This window comes from Mesoplodon bidens, assembly GCF_964165515.1.
Source record: "Mesoplodon bidens genome assembly, chromosome: 19".
In the NCBI taxonomy this organism is placed as follows: Eukaryota; Metazoa; Chordata; class Mammalia; order Artiodactyla; family Ziphiidae; genus Mesoplodon; species Mesoplodon bidens.
The window spans coordinates 3519077-3537553 of NC_138179.1; the positions used below are offsets into that span (position 1 = coordinate 3519077).

The following is an 18477-nucleotide window of genomic DNA, read 5'->3' on the forward strand; positions in this document are numbered from 1 at the left end:
CATGGTCTCCCCTCTAAATTGCTTGTGTTTGTTTTTGGCCTGTGTTTTTTCTGTTACATGCTTTTCAAACTGCCTAGTGATCCTTGGATGTGTACTCAGATTTAAGAGAAGAGAACTCAATTGCTGTTGGGAAGCTCTGAGCACATGGATAGGGCTCCTTGCTTATACAGATCACTGTAGGGTGATCTAGCATGGCCTTATCTTTAGGAAAGCAGTAAAGCCAATGTCAGAATCTTTAGGTGTACTCTTACACTAATCAGAGTCTCCAGAGATGCTTCTTCCAGTGTTCTGCCTGGAGAATATAAATTTGAGTACCACTGTTCCAAGAGTCCAGTGGGGATATATTCTGTATGGAAACTTTCATTTAATCCACCTGTTTTCAGTACATACCACTCCCTCCCTCCATTTTCAAACCATACACCGTATCTTTCACTCTAAAGATCTCTGTTTTTCTGCTTTCCAGAGAATATGCTACTAGCTTTCTTCTAGAGTGGGGAAAGGGTAGGAGAGGATATTTAGAAGTCTAGCTACTTTTTAAACAGATTTCAACAAAACTCCCTGATTTTAGCTCCACATTCACCACTCTTCCAGCAGTATATGGTGCCCATGGGTGAGTCAGGTTACTTCTCAGCTTTCTCAGGTCTGCTAAATCCATCTGTCCATCTGCTTTCTAGCTAGCAAAATTCACTTGCTTTTGTCTCCTTTGCCATCTCTTTGTCTTTACAGATTTATGTCACTTCCTCTTTTTTAAATCTCTTTACTCTGCTTTTAGTAAGATTTTGGGAGAGAGCAGTATGTGATAAATAAGTTCAATATGCTGCCTTTAATCAGAAGTCCCAGCAGCATTATTTTCAAGTAGACTATAACCAGTAAAATACATGTTCAAGTTAGAAAAAAATGCTTTTGCTTTGTTCTGCCAGGAATAACCATTACCAACACAAGCTTGAAACTGGCATGAATGCTTGTGTCAATCAGCTCATTCCCAACTGCTCCTATAGGATCATAGGCAGAGCCACACTGGGCCTCAGCCATGGGCCATTCGCCCATGATATGGACCATATTCTCATCCCCAGTAACATGTCTGTCAGGAGTTTGGTGATGACCCCAATAACCTCAGCTTCCCTTCATTAATTACATTTAAGATGAGAATTAAATCAGTGATCATCTAGTTCAGCTCTAGGGAGCACAGTATGCAAAGACTGCTACAGGAAATCTACTACTTTTATCAGTGAGAGCTCCAGTTGTAAATAAAAGAGCTAAACAGAAGCAACGGATGATGTGTTCATCACTGTAACCATAGAACCTAGCATATAGTAGCGTACCAATAAATATTTCAGTGAACAAATGTTTGTTTTTCTGGGTACTGCCTTTTTTATCTTGGACAATCCACTTAACCTCTCTGTCTCAGTTTCTTCTTCCGAATAACGAGGATAATCATACCTATGCCTACAACTATTTTTGTAAGCCAACATACACACTGGAAAAAAACTACCCCAGAATGCTAGCAGTGGTTCTACTAACATGGCAGGATGATATGTGTGGGATTTTGTTCTTTTTTTCTATGCTCCAGACTTCCTGCAATGTGCCTATATTAATTTTATAATGAAACAAAAATTTTAATGGAATATGCAGACTAACAAGAAGAGCTTTGCCAACATTGAGAAGTATGTGACTATTAAAAGGCAATAGGAGCTGGGGACAAAAGTTGATCGTGTTTCTTCATATCCCACCTCATAATGAATAAGGAGAATATAAACAAAACACCTAAGTGACTTCACCTGGAGTTATAAGTGTTACTCATTTCCAACATTTTTGAGGAGCTGTTCATTAATTAACTACTGGCATCTCAAGATACAAAAGCATCTTGATGGAATGAATGAGCTGAATCCCTACATGAAACTAAGTATAAGTGACACTGAGGGGACAGGAGACAGAAAGGCAAAAAGGTGGGAAGAAGGCACTGAGAGTGTTGTTCTTCCAGTGGAATTTACACTGTATTTTTTTTTCTGTGTTCCAGAAAGTTCAAAATTACAAACCACGGGCCGCAAGCAGTCAGTCTCTAGGAGCCTGAAACACCTATTCCATTCCTCAAACAAGTTTGTGAAGACCTTGAAACGGTGGGTCCTATGTAGTTTTTCCAGGAAGCCTGAGCTTCTCAGGAATCTGCTGTTTTTGGTTCTGAGAGGAAACTTGGTAGAAATTTCCTTTTTTTATGATTAAGAGAATACACAATTCACTTTTCTTCTGAAAATTTGGACAAGATAGCCAATAAATTTGTGGTATTTAAGAATATGCTCATAGGTATATTTTAAATTATCTTTTATCATGTCCAAAAATATTTTTTCCATGATCCAGGCTTGGAGGAGAAGATGATTGAGGACAATTTTTCTTTTTCTTTTTCTTTTTAGGGGACTCTACATAGCTGTTATATTTTATTACAAAGACAATATGTTAGTCACCAGTGAAGATCAAATACCGATTGCTGAAATAGATGACTCTCACACCAGTTCCATTACACAAGATTTTCTGTGGTTCACAAAGGTATCCTGAGTTCTAATTTTATTCTTCCCCACTTTGCACCAAGTCTGTGCATAAATCTCTGAAACTTTAGTTGAGGGGTTGAGGGGTCTCCAGTGATCAAAATATTGGGGTGGGAGTAAATTATCTCAAAGGTCTCTTTCAGCCCTGATTTGCCCTATGTCGTTAAAAATGCCAAAATAGTATCTACGCTACATTTTCAAAGCAAAGAAGCTTCCATCCTGTCAGACTGTGTCTCCACTATTCTGAGTTATGGGATCATTTGGCAGAGACTAAAATGTGAATCTGATTGTTTCATTAACATTCAGATCTTTTTCCAATTGGACAGAGATCAAAAAGTTGTTTTGCATGCATCTGAAAATGGACTGGAGAACAAACATGAAGGGTCAGGTTTCCTTCTCCCTACATTGCTTTGATGCCACAACCTAAATCATGTACTGGCTTGGGCAATGATATGACTTCGTGACTTCTTTTGCAGCTGTCTTGTATGTGGGAAGATATAAGGTGGTTGAGGAAAAGCACACCTATCTCCATGTCCTCATCCACAGTACTACAAACTCGGCAGAAGATGCTTGCAGCAACAGCCCAGTTACAGGTGAGGGGCCAGGTTTCAATCCAGACCTCCAAGGAAATTTTAGAAAAACATGTCAGTTCAGTTACCAATCCTACCTGGAAAGGATATATGAAGTCTTCTTGGACAGTTTGAGCTGCACACCTGCCTTTGTAGGGAACCTGTGCTTTTGGCAGTCTCCTGGAAGAGGAACAGGGGTCTAACCTGAAGAGTCTAAGTGTGAACAAGGAGTAAAGAGACTTGAATTCTGGATTTGATGTTAATAGGTCAACTCATTTCTCCTTTCTGGGTCTGAGTTTCATTACTTGCAAAATAAGAGTCTGACTAGCTCTCTTGAAGACCTCTTGATGCTCTGGCGTCCTGCGCATCTATGAGTATATGGAGATAAAGAAAGAGACCCCCAGATATTTTAAGGAGTTTCTTGGCTTGATGCTTATGGCATCAATGATGCAAGGCATTTGCATACATTTTTGATAATTAAAAAAAAAAAACTTCTTAAAAGCTTACCTTTAATTCTGAATTTAATCCTTCTGTACTATTAACCCAATCAGATCAGGTCCCCAAGCCCTGCAAGAATCTTTGTAGGTTACAGAGCCCCTCTTAGAAATGATATTGAATTCTAATCAGTCTCTTCTGGGTTTCCCTTTCACTGTTTTTTGTTTTTTTGTTTTGTTTTGTTTTGATATTATCTGAATTTGTGCTTCTTAGCACAGAAGAACATCTGCAACATAGAACTGGGGCCTTTAAGATATCGATGAGCCTTGATCAGTGATGGGTATCTACCTACAAAGCTGTCAGTTACATCAACCCCAGAAATACACATAACAGGAATCTACATAAGATGTGTTCAGCCAGGCCATACCAGCCGAAGCATAAAAATAGAGTCATAGGGCTTCCCTGGTGGCGCAGTGGTTGAGAATCTGCCTGCCAATGCAGGGGACACGGGTTCGAGCCCTGGTCTGGGAAGATCCCACATGCCGCGGAGCAGCTGGCCCCGTGAGCCACAATTACTGAGCCTGCGCGTCTGGAGCCTGTGCTCCGCAACAAGAGAGGATTTGATAGTGAGAGGCCCGCGCACCGCGATGAGGAGTGGCCCCCACTTGCCGCAACTAGAGAAAGCCCTCGCACAGAAATGAAGACCCAACACAGCCAAAAATAAATAAATAAATAAATAAAAATTAAAAAAAAAAAAAAATAGAGTCATAATAGCAAAAAAGATTTTCTGCAGTTCCATCCCCACCTGCAAGTACAAGAATTTCATTTCTTGACCCATGCAATAATTTGACTCCTTGCAATAATAATAATTATTGTCTTGCTATTATAATAAATTCTGAAAGGTAACCCTTAAACCTCCTGTTCTATACTCCACTGCATGGGCGGTATATTGCCTTTTGTCCTCAGTAAGATTTTAAAAAACCGTGCTCTCCATTTCAACCCACTCTTGATTACAGAATCTTCTCCTCAACTCAAGAAGTTCTTGGAGCTGGGCCATGATGACTGTGCTGAACTCCAAGGGCCTCTTCCTTTCATCACTGACCAGCTTGAGCTGGATCAAGCCACTATACCTCAAAAACACCTCTTTCTTTAGGATAAACTTCATTTCCAGTAGGCTCCTTGGTCCCTTAGTAAAGTTCTTTCCCAGGAGTCCGTAATGGACCCTCCCATTAGCCCACCATACAGCCCAGACGTGCTTAGATCACAGACTGAACAACTTTAGAATTTCAAACGGGGCTCTTTATTTTACGTTTATTAGAGGCTTCCTAGAACACCTTCATCTGATATCAGTAACATGAGAAGGGTTAGGCTGTCACAAGCCATTGCAGTTAAACACTGAGGGCCTAGAGGGAAGCCATGATGGTCAGTGTGCCCTACTCAACTATTACTTCCATTGCAACAGCTCTTGGATTTGGCGCCCCAAGGCACTGACACCCATCACTTTTCATAATGCATCAGCTCCCTTCTGAGGTCATTTTCCTCCTTGTCTAGCTTAGATTACTTAGCCCATCATGATCACTCCCTTGAAAATCCTCTAAATTTCTGGCCACTGTCTCCCTCCATATTATCTATTTGGAAAAAAATCCAAGCCTGGATGAATCCAACATGTCTACACTAGAGTAGCTGCACGCTGCTGCCGAAAAAGCATCACTGAAAAGGGGGGGTGAGGTATGACTGGTTTTATGTTAAATTCATGACTACAATTCTCACATGTAAGGTTACCTTGTGATCACATTCCATTTCTCTACTAAATTCACTTGCCCAAAGTACGAGGCAACTATTTAACACCTTCTCCATTCTACCACGTCTCTTCCCCTTCCCCACATTCTCCATGCCCACATCAGGTGACACGTTACTATATAACTCACTAAGAAAGGAAATGGGAAATAATTCTCTTCCCACTGCCAAATTGAAAAGCCTCCTTGCACCGATGCTACTCTCTCTTCCTCCACCCCCCATTCCAACAGATAAAGCCCCACTCCTCCTACCAAAGGCTCATCCCTCACATGTGCTCTGGATCTCAGTTCTTCACGCCCTCCTTCAACTACCAATCTCTCTTCTCTTCTTTAGAACCAAACTTCTTGAAAGAGTGGCCAACATTCTCCTTTTCCACTTACTTCCTCACTTCCCATTTAGTTCTAAGCTCTTTCCCTGACTTTTGCGACCACCATGCCTACCAGAATGCTCTCTCAGGCCACCAATAATCAGAGGCAGATGATGCTCATAAAGCTTGAGCTTTGGGGCCCCTCACCTGCATGATCCCCTGTGAGTGTGGGAGTCGTGGAGTGCTTAGGGAGGGGAAGTTGGGTTACAATCTTTGTGATAAACTGCCTAAAGAAACCCAGGAGGGAAAGGGGATCAGAAATTCCAAATGCTCCAGTATTTGGGGAGATTTTCTTTCTCAGTCTAAATATTCACTTTTATTTTTTTAAAAATTCACTTTTACACCTAACTTTCATTTTTGTAATTTTGTATTCTTTGTCTTAAAGAGGACCCCGAAACTGTGTGGTACAGGCCCCTACAAAACCTGGATCCATCCCTGCCAATGACTTCAGTTTCACTATATCCAACTGACACTTTAAAATCCTCTTTGCAACTGACATCTCAGCAGCATTTGATACACTTGGTCCTGCTCTCCTTTTCTAAACTGCCACGTCCCTTGGCTTCCATGACTCCACACTTTCCAGAGTTTTCCAACCTCCTGGCCTGTCTTTCTCAGTCTCCTCTGCTAGCCTAAATGCTGTTTCCTCTGCTTAGAATCCTCTTCTACTTCTTTGTCTCACTAATTCCTACATATCCTTCAGATCTCAGCTTCATTTTTATACTTCCTCAGGGAGCCTTTCTCTGATCTCCCAATTAAGTGAATCACTCACATAGCACCTTGCATTCTTCATTCAGAATGGTGATCATAATACCATTAGTTAATTATTTGTATCATTATCTGGTCACTGACCAACTTGGACTGTGAGTCCCTGAGCTCAGGGAATGTATCTGCCTTGGTTACCACTATATCCCCCATGTGTGGCGTGTGGCAGACCATCCATAAGTACTGGCTAGATAAATAAATGTATTTATCAGTCCAACCCCTGTACCCCTAAGATCACACTTGAGGGTACTTTATCTAACCAAAGGGAAAAGGGATCACAGCAGCGTACCTCATGCCACAGTTACCACCTGGAGAGCTCTCCAGCCCTGCACAGTGACCAGTGCCTTGTAGTACTTAACAGTTACCCCTTTCAGTGCCCATCAGAGGTCAGAGCACCACCTGCCTAAACAATAGGAGTCACTTTCATCTTTTTTTGTAATACCTATCGCCCAAACTCCTTGCTGACCTTTAAAATGAAAATGTCTAGAAATACTGAAGCCACTCTTTTCTTGGGGGGTGGGGGGGAAGGGTGGGGGGTGACAAGGCACAGAAAAAATTTTTCAGAAGAGGAAGAAACATAAATTTGGGGAGATTTATACTTAATATTTTAGGTCTCTTTACTAATCTAACATGTCTTACAATGTCCTGAGAAAAGTTAAAAGGCATTCTTAAATAGCTTGATTGGCATCAGCCATACATAAGTCCTATTGCTTTACCTATGGTATATCTCATTTTACTCTCCCCCCCTTTCCAGCATCACTACCACTGCTTCATTACTCCAGTTATGTCAAAAGCCTCCAAAGTCATCCTCCTGCTTCCAGTCTTAACACCCTCCAACCTATTCTCCACACTCCTGCTAGAGTAGCCAATAAAAGATGCTGACCATGTCATTCCCTGACTCATACTCTTTCAAGAGTGGCGCAGACATTTTATCATGGCACACAAAGGCCTTCCTTGCCATCTTTCTCCCTCTCCTCTGTTTCCATGGCACCCTGACTTACCTTCATCAAGTGCATACAAACCACTGTGCATCCTGCACCTTATTTTCCAGTTTCTGCTCTATAGGGAGGTTTTTTTTAATTAATTTTTATTAGAGTATAGCTGCTTTACCATGTTGTGTTAGTTTCTACTGTACAGCAAAGTGAACCAGCTATATGTATACATATACACCCTCTTATTTGGATTTCCTTCCCATTTAGGTCACCACAGAGCACTGAGTAGAGTTCCCTGAGCTATACAGTAGGATCTGATTAGTTATCTCTTTTATACATACGAAGGTTCTTTAATACATGATAATAAATAATAATCGTGAAACAACTTTCATTTATCTAACAGAGTAAGTGCCAGGCACTTTGCTAAGTACTTTCCAAACTATATCTCATTTTATCTTCACCACACCATAATGAGAAAGTACTATTATTGATATTCATTTAACACAGGATAAAACTGAGGCCTGGAAAGGGAAAATAACTTGCCCAAGGTTGCACAAATAGGAAGTAGCAGAGTCTGGATACAAACCCTGATCTATATAACTCCAAAGCCTGTATACTTTCCAATATTTCATCATCTTAGTGTGCATTCATTTGACAAAAAGCAGACAAAAATTTTAAATAGAACAAATTATATACATTATAGTTAAAAAAGAAAAGGTAAAAGTCTATTCTGTATCATTTGGAGCCTATCTAGGAGAAGTGGTCTTAAATTTTATTTGGAAGAAGGTAAAGTATGAATCACTATTACCCAGGCAGGAGAGAGAAGTATCTGCCAGCATTAGGATTAAAAAATAATAATAATAATAATAATAATAGAAAGCCTACAAGTGGCCAAGACCCCACATTGTTTTTCCTACTTTTAGGAAAATGGCAGAGGCCCCAAGAGGCAGAAGGGTATATTCCTCTTACACTGAGAGATGCCCCAACTACTTATCCTCAAAATACAGGAAGAACCTGAAACTAGATTCGGTTCTATTCAACTTTCCTCCTCCACAGACTTTATTTTTTTTCTGCAAACTCTTATTTTATTTTATTTTTATTGGAATATAGTTGATTTACAATGTTGTGTTAGTTTCAGATGTACAGCAAAGTGAATCAGTTATACATAGAGATATGTCCCTTCTTTTTTAGATTCTTCTCCCATATAGGTCATTAGAGAGTACTGAGTAGAGTTCCCTGTGCTATACAGTAGGTCCTTATTAGTTATCTGTTTTATAGATAGTAGTGTGTCTATGTCAATCCCAATCTCCCAATTCATCTCTCCTCCCCTTTCCCCCCTGGTAACCATAAGTTTGTTTTCTACATCTGTGACTCTATTTCTGTTTTGTAAATAAGTTCATTTGTACCATTTTTTTAGATTCCTCCTCTACTGCTTTTAGAAATGAGTGTTAGTGAGCTAAAGCCAGGTAACAACTCATGAATACTATGTTTCTTTCATTTTTCAAGGCAGGGGGAAAGGTTTCCCCAAAATTTTACTCTTCTTTTCCAGGCCTTCATATCTCTACACCAGACCTCCTTCGACTTCCCATGTCACCCCAAACTGAATAAAAGTCTCTAAGTATTGTGCATCTGTCTAGGGCGCTTATTGACAGCCCTGTGATTTGTTGTGGTTATAACCTAGAGGCATTCCTGTGAGCCATCAGATGGCTTTTATTTCTTTTTACCTTGTAGAATCCTCAGGGTTCCCAGATCTCCTAATCTTGATTGCATAGCATGACAGGTATTAACATGGTGTGATTTTCCTTTAGGCACTAAAGAACCCCAAATTTGCCCCCTTAGAACGTGGTTGCAACTTATTTTCACAAAGATATTCCTCTTTTAAATTGGGCTCTTCCCAGAGCTAGCTATCCAACCCAATTTGCTATCAATAAAGAATTTCAGGAAGACTTTTAGTGCTTCTTGTTTAGAGCATTAGTCAACATATCCAAAACTAACAGTGAATCACTGATAATAAACTCTGCCTAAATGAAATGACCATCTCATTCAATGTCCACTCACCCACTTTGATCCAAAGCAAATCAAATTTTCCAGTGTCCTAATGATGTTACTTCAGTCAACAAAAATTTCTTGAGCTATTACTATGTACCAGGCACTGTGCAAGGAACCCAGAGAAAGAGAGATAAAAAAAAAACATGATTTCATGACAAGTACATCAATACACAGGAAAGTCAGAGTCATGCTAAGATATAAGTTGGTACACGAAGCAGTAGGGGACAAAAAAGGAGATGATAAATTCTACCTATGAGAGTTGAGCAAGTCCTCCCAGAGAAGGTGAAACCTGGGCTGAGTGTTGAAAATGAGTAAGAATAAACCAGGGTGGAATTCCAGTTGGAGCACTAAAGAAAGCCCATACCCTGCCTACTTGTATCAAGCTTGAAAGTTTACAAAACACTTTCTCATACACTGCTTGACTTAATCCACCAATCATTCTATAAGGTAAGGATTAGCATAAGGGATGTCTGAGCTGTAAGGACTCTTAATTTTAGATGATGAAACTCAGGGCCAGAAAGAGTAAGTCATTTTTCAGAGGTCTAAGTGTTAATGAACAGCAGCCAGCCCTGAAACTCAACACCAGAATAACTAAAGGCTTAACAGCAGTAATGTGCTGGAGCCAACTTGTACTCACTTAGGAGAGCCAACAGTTAAGTATTCAGAGATTTTCAAAGCCTGTTGTCACAACCTTTGGTAGCTTAAAATAGGGTACTGTGGGAGTATTTACACCACAGAAATTGGCATATTATATATCAAGGCTTTTTTTTTTTTTTTGATGGCCAGTTTACCAGCATGCCATTGCTGATTGGCCAGTACTACTTTGCAGCAAACTGCTTTATATAAGACTGTAGTACTACACAGGGCTGGATTAAAAGCCTTACCCAATTACTTCTCTATGATTTAGAAGTTAATTGTTGGAAACGGATAATCTGACTGAGTAGTTAGGCCATTTTTAAAAACAGTAATCCTGCCAAATGAATTTTTATAATATGTCAAAAATTATTTATGAAATTTCTTATTTATGTGTTCTGTCCTTGAAAATTAAGAAAAAAAAAGACATAGTCCCTACCTATGAGGAACATTCCACTGTTTTTGTAAATGTGAATACTGATCAGCTGGCTCATTCATTTTTAGGTCATCCTTATCACTTTCACAAATTCCAGTTCTATTTTTGCACTCCTGCTAACAGGTTATCTTGTCAGCATTTATGTGAGCTCACAAAAATAACAGCCAGGAGCTCTGAGATGATTAATTATTTCAAAAAGCTATAGATATTCCAAGTAAAAGGGTATTTTTATCCTATTCATCCAGTGCTCTAAGTTAGAAATCTTCAAACCTTGCCTATTTGTAAAACTGCTTATTTTAATAACATCTACCTGGGCCCCTTCACACTTAACGTGGCATCCTTCTCTTCTCACCTTTCTAAAAGTATTGTCTACCTTGTTGACCTAGCTCACAAACAATTTTAACAAAATTTTAAATAAACAGAACTCTCTGAAATGCAGATAAGTCAAACCAGGCCAATCTCCCAATTAAAGTATCTTGAAGGGAATGTGCAGTTATTTGGGGACCTGTACAATGTGCTACATTGTCAATTCACTTCTTCCTTTTAAACAACCCCACTTCATACCAGCTTACTGTAGATCTCTTGAAAACTCCACAAGCAGCATAGCTGAAATATCAGGCATTTTTCTTTAAAACATCTGGGATTCTCTTCAAGTGCTGGTAACTGAGGTTTATGTGCTGGTGTGTCTATGTGGGTAAGAGATATTTACAGATATTAAATTTGCTTTAAAAAAACATAATTTTTGTGCCTCTTGCTATAATCTTTGCAGGCTTATGGTGAAGACATTTTCTTTGAGCTTCTGTTAAGTACACTTGTATGATACTACATATTCTATTATAGGTTTAAGTCTGCACAACAACAACCACCAAACAACAGCTTCTCAGAAATATCAGATAATTATTCAGTGACTTTTGTTGCAGTTATGTTGCTTTGTTTGCACATCATCTAAGCTACCAGAAATCTGTTTGTTTCTAGAGTTTACTTGGGACACACAATTTGGGAAGAGTTTACTATGAACCCATTAAAGACCGGCATGGAAACATCCTCATAGTCACCATCAGAGAGGTGGAGATGCTCTATTCATTTTTTAATGGCAAGTGGATGCAGATCTCAAAGCTGCAAAGCCAGAGGAAGTCTCTCTCAACACCTGAGGAGCCAACAGCCTTAGACATTTTACTGATAACCATCCAGGTATGTAGTCTTTTCAATTTTCCTAATAAAAGTTCCAAACACACTTATTGAGGCTCTAGTGAAATGTATCAAGAGCCATTTGCATATGCAGTAATGGAATGAAGAGGTCCAGAGACATGTCATTGTTTGTATTCCACCCATAGGAAAGATTCAAAAGCGTCAATCAGCTCGTCACTTCTACAACCCCCTTCCAAGGCCCTAAAAACTTCACATTCATAATTTTGTATTCTTTTCCTTAAGAAAAGCACAAAAAATTATATCAGCTTAAGGCCCGACCAAACTTGGATTTGCCCCTAGACACACAGCTAGAAAATGGCAGAGTTGAACTCACATCTTCTGATTGGAAGCAGGCTTCTTTCTGCTATATTATATCACATTTGGAAGCAGGAGTTAGGATTTTAATGAGTGAGGGATGGGAGGTGAAATAAAAGATGAGTCACCTGAGAACTAAATAGCCACCAAAATTCAAAAATAAGGCAGCTGAGGTCCAGTCTCTTAACCTGGATGGCGGAGCTAGGATACAAACCTGTATCTTGTGCTCCTGAGTCCAGCACTCTCTCCACGCCACCACACTGCCTCACATGTTCTTATGTGAACATGGGCTTCAGGGGCTTCTCTGGTGGCGCAGTGGTTGAGAGTCCGCCTGCAGATGCAGGGGACACGGGTTCGTGCCCCGGTCCGGGAAGATCCCACATGCCGCGGAGCGGCTGGGCCCGTGAGCCATGGCCGCTGAGCCTGCGCGTCCGGAGCCTGTGCTCCGCCACGGGAGAGGCCACAACAGTGAGAGGCCCATGTACCGCAAAAAAAAAAAAAAAAAAAAAAAAAAAAACATGGGCTTCAAGCTGTTTCTTTTTCCTTCTTTTAAACCCAGTGATGGGGATGAGTTCTATAGAGCTCTCCAGTTAGGTGGCAAAGCTAGGAGAAACAACTACCTTGAGGCCTACACAACCAATGGCATATATCGACAAGACAGCCAATCTGGAGTAATGGGGAAGAAAGGGCTCAATCTCAGACAAAGAAGCCAAACTCAAGTCTTGGCCCGGTAACCCCTCAGATCACCCTAAACAGCTAAGTAACCAGCCTGCTGACTTACTTTCGTTCTCCACTGAGCGGTGGCTAGTACAGTAATCTCACCTTTCTATTACTTGCTCTGGCCCAGACCAGGATAAAGTCCAGTGTAGCAAAGGCAAGCTAATTGGTCAAAGCCAATACCTCTGGATTTGATTTCATGGAATTTGGGTTCATATGAAATTTATAGAGGGTGAGGGTGTGTGTGTGTGTGTGTGTGTGTGTGTGTGTGTGTATGCGTGTGTGTAGGTGGGAGCAGGGAACACAGACACATTTGTGGTTCTCCTCTTCACCTTTTATAAGTAAGTGCTAAAAGAAACATTTTTAAAAATCATAATAAATTGAGCTTTTACAGGGTGACTAATACACTAATCCCCTATAGGGATAAATTGGAGTCTGGGCTACCTTTGCTCCTAGAAACACAGCACAGGCCCCAGCATGATATAATACCTGGTTTCTCCTAGACTTATTACATTAAAAATGTGTTACAGGTGCAGAAAAATTCCAATCTGGCAAAAAGTTGTTAGAGAAGGGAGACCAAAAATAGAGGCAAGATCAGGTTTCCACCCGGATCCCAGTGGAAAATGCACCCCCGCTGACTGGCACATTCCTGCCTGATGTCATTCCCACCCACCCCCGACTCTCCTTGTTTCTCCTTCTACTTTTTCTCTCTCCCCTCCTTTCCATACAGGTCTTACACTGGAGAGGAAATGGGGGAATAAAACTATTAGGGCGGTATTCAGTTACTACTAGACTTAACATTTAATTATGCCAGGAGGTAGCCCCACCAATTCAACATAGAGATAGGTCTTGGTGGTTGACCAAAGCAGGCTGGGTAATTCCCACAATTCCAGGCCACAAACCACTCTTTTTTCTCAGGGTCATAAGAGTGATGACCACCAGGCCTTCTGACTGGAAGCCTGAGCTTCTTTCTGCTACATCACACCACATTCTGAGGCACCACTTAGGACTCAGGCTGACTGGGTATGATTCCTGACTCCACCTTTTCTGGTTATGTGACTAGAACAAGTTACTTAATTTCTTACCTCCTGTATTTCTTTCTCTGCAAAACAACCTACTTCACTGGGTTCTAATGAAGAGTAAATGAGTTAAGTACATAAAGCATTAGAAGAGTAGCACAAAGTGAGTGCTCAATAAATGTTAGTTATTTTTATTATTTCTCTACTCAGAAAAATCCAACCAATGCTAGGCTCTCCCTCAGGGCACACCCAGTCCATCTCCTCCTCATCTGTACTCTCCCAGGAGACCCTAGGTACTGGCTCAGTCATTTCACTACTTCTACCTTTTCGTAAGGACTAAGGAAAAATTGTATAAAGACTAAATGATCCACAATGCAGTTTTCAAAACAGATAAGGGCTTTAACAAAATCTGGGCCCATAACTAATGTACTAATCCTTTAGGGCCCCAGGGAACCTCCAGGGTCTAACCCGCTCAAATTCCTGACCCTCTCAAGTCCCAGACCTTCATAACAGGCCTCTCTCATATATCTGGAAGGGAAAGAGAAATCCTTCCCACACTTGCCTGGGAAGGAAAAGAGAGTTATTACAGACAAGTTAGAATCCCCCTGAGCAAACTAACTGGCAATCAGAGTACAGTTGACCCTTGAACAAACAACATGGGGGTTAGGGGTGCTGACACCACCCCCCCAGTAGTAAATCCACATATAACTTTTGATCCCCCCAAAATTATAATGTGAAAAAGAAATTCATATTTATTTAGAGGTATAACAATTCATGCATTGATAATAAAGAAGCAGCACTATGACTGCTTTATGCAGTATGACTGCATAGTGCATTTTAGCAGTATGACTGCCTAGTGTAACTGATACAACTGCTTCACGGTAGCCTAGCCTATATATGCTTATGAATGGTCATAAAATTTTTACGGCATACAGTATTATAGTCACATTCATAATACAGTATTGGAAACATTGTTACTTTTTTTAAAAAACCACTTACCTGTGATGATAGGCTGATAGGCAGTTTCTCCAATTACAAGAGACAGGCATACTGTATGGTAATGTAATTCTTTGAAAGAAAAGGTATAAAACAGTAAGAAAACTAAAACATTATTAATTTTACATTAACTATTACTCACCTTTTGCCTATGTAAGGATAGGTTATCCACTTCAATACAAGTCTAGCACAATACAAGTGTGCACAATGTTCCACACATATATTTTTGTATATTTATTGAAATCCAGGTATAAGTGGACTCACACAGTACAAACCCATGTTGTTCAAAGGTCAACTGTGTTTCCAACAGAAAGGCCCTTCTCAGGTGCTGAGTTTCTCTGACCATAATCTTCAGGGGTCACTTCAATAACTGGAAACCTCCAGGTAAAGTTTTCTCTGAAGATTAATCTCTCACATTTGTACTACACTTTCAAGTTTATAACACTTTGTCACACCTATATCATTTGATCCTCATGAAAACCCAGTGAGGTTGAGTGGGAAATTTCTGTCCAATTCATAAATGAAGCTATGGATTTCAGGGAAGTAACCCACCAAGGTCCTATCAGCCAAAAAAGCAGCCTGTGGGACTAAGACACAAGTCTTCGGACTCCCAGCCTGGTGCCCTTCCCATTCTGCCATGCTGCTTTACACACCTTCCCTGTCCTTTTCTCTAGATCCTTTTTAAAAGTGTGATCCTAGGGCTTCCCTGGTGGCGCAGTGGTTGAGAGTCTGCCTGCCGATGCAGGGGACGCGGGTTCGTGCCCCAGTCCGGGAGGATCCCACATGCCGCGGAGCAGCTGGGCCCATGAGCCATGGCCGCTGAGCCTGCGTGTCCGGAGCCTGTGCTCCGCAATGGGAGAGGCCGCAACAGTGAGAGGCCCGCGTACCGCAAAAAAAAAAAAAAAAAAAAAGTGTGATCCTAGAGAAGTTGTGGTGAAGCTTGCTCTCCATCTCCCTCCCATCCCTGCTTTCCTTCCCTTGATCTCCTTAGGCATTTCTTGTTACCTACAAGGACCCAGCATCTTCTCACACCTGAGGTGCCCAGGACCTACTATCTCTTCTGCCCTTTTCTGCTTTTTCCCTGCACATGCCTGCTCTCTCTACCTCCAAGGAACCCCTAACGTGGGGATCAAAAACTACTGGAATCAGGAAGATTAATGGAAATGAGTCAACTGGGCTGGATATAAGAAGCAATTGGGGTCACACAAAAACTTGTTCACCAATGTTCATGGCAGAAGTATTCACAGTAGCCAAAGAGTAGACACAACCTACATGTCCAATAACTGATGAATGGATAAACAAAAGTGATGTATTCATATAATGGAATATTATTCAGCCATAAATGAAGTACTGATCCATGCTAATATGGATGAAAATATTATGCTAAGTGAAAAAAGCCAGACACAAAATGCTACACAATTAAATATCCAGTACAGGCAAAGCCATAGAGACAGAAAGTAGATGAGTGGTTCCAGGGGCAGGAAGAGGAGGGACTGGGGAATGACAGCTAACGAATGGGAGTTTTCTTTTTGGAATGTTGAAAATAATCTGAAATTAGATAGCGGTGATAGTTGCACAACCTTGTGACTATAGTAAAAACCACTGAATTTCACACCTTAAAAGAGTGAATGTTATGGCATGTGAGTTAAATGTCAATATAAAAAAAAGTGGAAGTAACAAAGACTATAGTAATCTGAAGAGCCCTTGTCTCATCTAAAGAACAGCCCTATTCAGCCTCAGCTAATTGCAGTGGAAGAAAGTGGTCCCAATGTTGAAATACTTTTCGATTTTTAAAGAGAAGTTGAAAGTCCAGAGTTTTGGATAAAATCTCTTTATTTTTAAAAGTTAGAAAATGATTCAGAAAATTTACATTCTTGGCAGCCTATATAATCTTGGGCCACAGGCCACCATTTTATGACCTCTGCTAACCCTGGACAATTCAGCTTCCATACCCTATCCAACAAAACAAAAGCCCTGTAGTTATTGGAAAAGCAACGACATATGGTTCCTCTAACAAGCTCTTAGGGTATCTGATCAATGAAGAGAAGAAGGGTATACCCTTCCTGGTCACTGCACCAACACAACATATTCTCTCCCAAAGGTTCAGCCCCAGACCCCCACTACCTCTGGGCCTCTCACTTCATAGTTAATAAACATTTTTTCAGCACCAGCTAGGTGCCAGGAACTCTTCTAGGTGCTATAGGAAAAACAAATGAATAACTCAAGGTCCTTTCTTTCAAGTTTAGTCAAGGGAGGGAGGCAGACTTGTACACAAATCAAGGTAATACAAGGCAGAATTAAACCAGAACCTGCTAGCGGCACAAACAGTGTACTATGAAAATACAGACAAAGCAAGTATTAATTCTACCTGGAAATATCAGGGAAGGCGCTGTAGAAGAGGTGACATTTGGCTGAGCCATGAAGGGTAAGTTAAGTTTACCAGGTGGAGAAAAAAAGAAAAAGAGAGAGAAAGACAGGGGGGAGGGAGAAGAAAGGAAGAGAGGAAAGAGGGGAGGAAGGAAGGAATTAATTAAATAGAGAATTAAATTAAATAGAGGGCATGGTACAAAAAATAAGGTAAAAGCTGGAAAAGTAGATCCCACTCTCCCTTGGGTCCACAATGGACCTTACACAACCTTTATCATACTGGGTGAAGAAAAACTTGCTCACATGTCTCTCTCACAAACTGAAATACAAGTTCCATGAAAAGAAGGATCATGTCCTATTCATCTTAATGTCACTAACATCCTAGCATAATGCCTGATACATAGTAAGTGCTCGATAAAAGTTGGTAGAATGAGTGAATTCATGAACCAACAAAGAATCAAAGAAGAGAGATTAGGCTATGTATGAGGAAGGAAAAAGCAATCCATTTTGGCTGGAGATAAGAGACACAAGAGGACTGCAGTGGAAGTAGAGACTAGAAATGCAGGTTAGAGGTCAAATCAGGCAATATATAAACCCACAGGCATTTGATTTGGCTTAGGAGGCCTTTCTAATGTACCTCAGATTATGTGAATAGGACAGCTTCTTTCTCTTCCCATGCATTTCTCAGGCTCCAAAAACATTCTGACTAATGAAGGGTAAATGACTATGTAAAGGCAGGAAAACACATAGTAGATGCTCAGTAATGGTCTTTAAAAAAATTGAATGAAAGAGTGAATGACTCCATCCCAGGATGGTGTTGTTTTTTACATAACCACAGTATGTTCCTAACTCACATTCTATTTGTGGTCAGTTCTGACCCCCACATGTTTTTTCTTATACTCATACCCATTCTATATTTGTACCCTTGGGTTTGGGTCTTTACAAGCACATTTTCTTATTACGTTTCAACCCTAATTATGACAGGCTTATTTTTCCAATGCATAAGGTCATTCAGAGCTTTATTACTATTTTCCAGAAAATCAAAACCACACCAAATTTGGGACCCACAAATTTGATACACACATTCTTCATTTCTTTGTCTGGAACATCAATAAACATGATGAACCGACTGGCTCTCAGGACCAGTCTCTACTGGGCCATCACTCAGTATGTCCTACTATTCCCAGACTATCCCCATCATCCACAAATCTTCAACCCTGATATTCAGCTTATTAAAGTCATGCGGTCAAGATTCTACTGATACTTTTCCCAGATTATCTAGTGAAACAGATTATACTGGAGACAACTCCCTGGTCTATGGATCTTGTTCTTTTGCTATTAGAAATTAAAGCTGT

The 18477-nt window shown here is 40.5% G+C and overlaps 1 protein-coding gene across 2 annotated transcripts in view; it reads left to right on the top strand.

Moving 5' to 3' along the window:
- Nucleotides 1-18477, top strand: part of ANKFN1 (ankyrin repeat and fibronectin type III domain containing 1) — a gene marked incomplete at its 3' end in the record, with an annotated part of 258888 nt that overhangs the window by 201194 nt on the left and 39217 nt on the right. For both annotated transcript variants that reach the window (XM_081218673.1, XM_081218672.1), the window contains 4 exons: nt 2018-2117; nt 2409-2541; nt 3017-3133; nt 11496-11711. In XM_081218673.1, the coding sequence (XP_081074799.1) occupies nt 2018-2117; nt 2409-2541; nt 3017-3133; nt 11496-11711 (566 nt within the window). The remainder of the gene's footprint in view (nt 1-2017; nt 2118-2408; nt 2542-3016; nt 3134-11495; nt 11712-18477) is intronic.